At 47.9% G+C, this 4,625-nt stretch overlaps 1 protein-coding gene across 3 annotated transcripts; it reads left to right on the top strand.

Annotated features, from left to right (window-relative positions):
* On the top strand, window positions 274–3,781 carry LOC109707636 (auxin response factor 18-like). Of its 3 annotated transcripts, XM_020229056.1 has the most exons (5): window positions 275–429; window positions 507–598; window positions 729–1,902; window positions 2,073–2,929; window positions 3,049–3,781. In XM_020229056.1, exons 3-5 carry the CDS (start codon window positions 757–759, stop codon window positions 3,116–3,118), a joined length of 2,073 nt encoding a protein of 690 aa, XP_020084645.1. In that variant the 5' UTR covers window positions 275–429; window positions 507–598; window positions 729–756; the 3' UTR covers window positions 3,119–3,781. The 3 variants fall into 3 exon arrangements, with proteins under 3 accessions (XP_020084648.1, XP_020084645.1, XP_020084646.1); XM_020229059.1 differs by lacking the exon at window positions 3,049–3,781 and having other exon boundaries at window positions 274–429; window positions 2,073–2,933; XM_020229057.1 differs by having other exon boundaries at window positions 307–598.

Raw genomic sequence — 4,625 nt, 5'->3', positions numbered from 1 at the left:
TTTTCCTCTATATTTCTCTTACCCTCACATCGAGAGAGAGAGAGAGAGAGAGAGAGAGAGAGAGAGAGGGGGGGGGAGGGGCGAAAGGTGGGATCTTTGGAGTTGGTATTTTGTGTTGTACTAGGAAGAGGGGATCTTGGTGGAGCTTGAAGCAAGGGGGGGAGGGGGGGAATGGAATGGTGAGGTTTTGATGAGAGATTTGGGAGCTTTTGAGGGGGTAAAGACGCAAAATTGGGAGGTGGGTGTTGGGGTTTTTCTTGTTTTTGTTTTTGTTTTGGTTGGGGGGGAGGGTTTGAATTGGGTTCCCAGGGTTTGGGGGTTTTGAGATTGGGGGAATTGGGGCCTCATTCGTGATCTGGGTTTTTGATTCAAGGGTTGGGAAAAGGTGGGATCTTTGGAGCTTTTTCGAGTTTCCGAGCTCTGGGAAAGGTGAACAAAATCAGATTCATTTTTGTTCTCAGCTTATGCATGAGCTCATAATTTCTCTTTTCCTTCATAATTTGCAGCTCTTTTGTGGAGAAAAAAGAGGACTTTTTTTTTTTTTGTTTTTTCTCTTTCCTGTGCACAAAAAGGAGATGGTTCATTCCCTTATTGTATGGTGAGTAATTTCCACCTCTGTAGCTTAAATTTTTAGCTCCCCAGTTGTCAATTGAAGTTCCCATTCACAATCCCTTTCCTAAAGATCTGATTTTGTGTTTTTTTTTTGCTTGTTGGTTGTTTAATTTTAGCATTCTATGAAAACAACACTATATTGGCATGATCACATTCACTGATTCCCCAAAAGAAGCAATGAAGGAGACTGAGAAGTGCTTAGACCCCCAGCTCTGGCATGCCTGCGCCGGCGGCATGGTCCAGATGCCGCCTATCCACTCTAAGGTCTACTACTTTCCCCAGGGCCACGCCGAGCACGCGCAGGGCGGGCCCGCCGACCCCCTCGGCCCCTCCCCCTCCCGCGTGCCGCCCCTGATCCTCGCCCGCGTCTCCGCCATCAAATTCATGGCCGATCCCGAGACCGACGAGGTCTTCGCCAGGATCCGGCTCGTCCCCGTGCGGCCCAACGAGCCGGACTATGGCGATCACTGCGAAATTGGCGGGAACGGCGACGGCCCGGACGCTCAGGAGAAGCCCGCGTCGTTCGCGAAGACGCTGACCCAGTCGGACGCCAACAACGGCGGCGGATTCTCCGTCCCCCGGTACTGCGCGGAGACCATATTCCCGCGGCTGGACTACTCCACCGACCCGCCGGTTCAAACCGTGCTCGCCAAGGACGTGCACGGAGTTGTTTGGAAGTTTCGCCATATCTACAGAGGCACCCCTCGCCGCCACCTGCTCACGACCGGGTGGAGCACGTTTGTGAACCAGAAGAAGCTCGTCGCCGGAGATTCGATAGTGTTCTTGCGGACGGAGAATGGGGATTTGTGCGTCGGCATTAGACGGGCCAAAAGAGGGGTCGGTGCCGGCCCCGAGTCCCCGCCGGGGTGGAACACTCCCAACGGAAACTGCGTCTCAGCGTACGGAAACTTTTCGGTGTTTTTAAGGGAGGAGGAGAGTAAATTGATGAGGGGCCCCGCGAACGGCGGGAATATGAATGGCGGCGGTGGCGGGAGTCTGAGGGGGAAGGGGAGAGTGAGGGCCGAATCGGTTGTCGAAGCCGCTAATCTTGCGGCCAGTGGACAGCCTTTCGAGGTTGTGTACTATCCGCGGGCCAGCACCCCGGAGTTCTGCGTGAAGGCCGGGGCGGTGAGGGCCGCGATGAGGGTGCAGTGGTGTCCGGGGATGCGGTTTAAGATGGCCTTCGAGACGGAGGACTCGTCAAGGATCAGCTGGTTCATGGGGACCATTTCGTCCGTGCAGGTGGCCGATCCCATTCGATGGCCGAATTCGCCGTGGCGGTTGCTTCAGGTAATTGCTTTCTCGTAGAAAGTAGTTTGATTCTTTTACTGAACTTTACTGTTTGATGATGTTGTATGAGTCCTCCGTCGATGCCATTCGGTCGAGGTGCTCTTATGGATTTCGCAATGCTTACAACCGTTGCTCACCTAAAATGTTGGTTTGGAAATTAAATGTTGTAGGTGACTTGGGACGAACCGGATCTGCTGCAGAACGTGAAGCGCGTGAGCCCGTGGCTCGTCGAGCTCGTCTCGAACATGCCCACCATCCATCTCCCGCCCTTCTCGCCGCCGAGAAAGAAACTGTGCGTCCCCCAACACCCCGGCGGCTTCCCCCTCGAAGCGCAGCTTCAGGGCCCGGCTTTCCACGGAAGCCCTTTCGGGCCCGTCAGCAGCCCTCTGTGCTGCTTCCCGGACAGCGCTCCTGCAGGCATACAGGGAGCCAGGCATGCTCATCTCGGTCTATCAATTTCAGACCTCCACCTCAGCAAGCTGCAGTCGAGCCTGTTCGCCGCCGCCCCGCCCGCGAGAATCTCCACGGGTCTCATCGTCAGCAATTCCCCGATCCGTGAAAACATTTCGTGCTTGCTAACTATCGGCTCCCCTTCTCAACCAACAAAGAAGTCGGTAAATGGGAAAACACCCCAACTAGTGCTTTTCGGACAGCCTATACTCACCGAACAACAGATTTCTCTGAGCAATTCTGCAGACACGGCTTCCCCGGGAATTACCAAGAACAGTTCGTCAGACGGGAATCCTGAGAAGACGGTGAACGTCTCGGATGGTTCCGGATCGGCCGTTAATCAGAACGGTCATGCAGAGAATTCGTCATGTGAAGAACTCGTCGCCGGGCACTGCAAGGTGTTCATGGACTCGGAGGATGTGGGCCGCACCCTCGATCTCTCTGTGTTGGGATCGTACGAAGAGTTGTACAGACGGCTAGGCGACATGTTCGGAATCGACAGAGCTGAATTGATGAGCCACGTGCGCTACCGCGACGCGGCGGGCGCAGTTAAACACACTGGAGATGAGCCTTTCAGGTAATTTTTATAATCTAAGGTCTCTAGTGAGTTGGAACCATGTTGTTGTTATCTCTTCAGTTAAGCGGCATTTTCGATTCGCAATCAGGCTAACGGTATACTATTCTGTATTTGCGTAGCGAGTTCATGAGATCGGCGCGGAGGCTGACGATAGTAACAGACGCCGGAAGCGATAACTTAGGGAGGTAGGAACAAGCAATCTTTTGTCTACTGTACAGTTGAGTTTGAGCAAAAGCTCCCAAGAAGCACTTCTCTTTAAGCTTTGTAGCATCTTCTCTTCTCCATTGAATTCGACTCGTGTGAGAGCACCAAGTCCAGGTGGTTTTTGCTTTCCATGAGTGCATTTACCCCAACTGTGAAAAGCTTAACAAGGTAAAAGAATTTGGCTCCTTGAGAAGCTTCTTTAAAAGCATATATATAGTGCCCACTGTAATAAAGGATGCTTGTGTAGACATCAATGCTTTTGTGGTAGTACCAACTGAGATATTCAGGACTAATTCTGCAGTTGATGATGCACTGGGCATCTTTACGGACAATTCTGTACCGTAGCATAGGTCTCATGATACAGAGCTATCAGAGGTGCTTAATCAAAGGCTGTTGATGTGTTGATAATTACTCACAGTACGTACTGGTAGGCTATAAGTATACGCATGTATTTCGAAACACCGCCAGCGCATTACCGGCGTTGCGAGGGGCTTATTGTCTTATTTGTTGCCCTCTTTTTCATTTCACCTTAGAAGTCATAGATGGGTGGGTGTATTTTTTTCCTTTTCTTTTTTTGTACTTGCAAGAATAATGAGAATGATGATGATTGGTATGAAATGGGAATTCAAAAGGAATGATTATGCTGTCTGGATGATTGCTAATTGGCTGTTTTGGACTGCAGTGCTGGCTGCCCTCTTAAAAGCTCCCTAGTACTTGGTACTGGCGAGCTCTTCTTCTTTTTATTTTATTTTTTTAAAAAATTTTTCTTTGTTTTGTTAACTAATTCGAGAGGGGATCTAATGAGATTTGAACTCTTTTTATGTGTTATTACCAATTCATCTTCAAGTTCTTAAACAAGAAGGTGACTGAAAATTATCTGTCAATGTTAACAAAATCTAATGTGACAAAATTTATTAGAAGTTGCTCTATTCAAACACGCTTTTGGAGAACACACTTTTGTAGAAACTCTAGCTAAATCAAAAATTAGTAAAGCTAAACCGAAAATTAGTAAAATTAGTTGTGTATAGAGTCCGGCTACTATACTCTTATGAGTACGATCGCCTTCGTACTCATAAGTTGTTTTCGATGATAGAACTTCCGAATCGACAATCCATACTGTTAAACATTATATATATATATATAGAGTCCGGCTACTATACTTTTATGAGTACGATCGCCTTCGTACTCATAAGTTGTTTTTGATGATAGAACTTCCGAATCGACAATCTATACTGTTAAACATTATCTAGAGCATTTAAAACTTCTAGAAATCAAATTTTATAATTTTTCGATATTATTTACCTTACGATCAAAAGCTCACACAATTGATAATTTTTAACGACCGGTATGAGATATTTGCTAGTTTAACAGTGTAAAAGAATCGGAATAGGTTGAATTTTTGATAGAAAATTCTATTCACTACCTAAATAAAGATCAATAACTCCGATCTTAAATTGAAGGATCCGATCATCCATTTTTAAAATGTCATTCG

This window comes from Ananas comosus, linkage group 3 (genome assembly GCF_001540865.1).
Source record: "Ananas comosus cultivar F153 linkage group 3, ASM154086v1, whole genome shotgun sequence".
NCBI classification, from domain to species: domain Eukaryota; kingdom Viridiplantae; phylum Streptophyta; class Magnoliopsida; order Poales; family Bromeliaceae; genus Ananas; species Ananas comosus.
The sequence above is the reverse complement of the archived record's forward strand: the minus strand, read 5'-3'. Positions and strand labels throughout refer to the sequence as shown.

Excerpts from the sequence above, each read along its gene's own strand:
- LOC109707636 (XM_020229056.1), top strand. The coding sequence starts at position 757 with ATGATCACATTCACTGATTCCCCAAAAGAAGCAATGAAGGAGACTGAG. Across the intron at positions 1,903-2,072 it reads CGCCGTGGCGGTTGCTTCAG|GTGACTTGGGACGAACCGGA; the intron begins GTAATTGCTTTC and ends TAAATGTTGTAG. Across the intron at positions 2,930-3,048 it reads ACTGGAGATGAGCCTTTCAG|CGAGTTCATGAGATCGGCGC; the intron begins GTAATTTTTATA and ends GTATTTGCGTAG.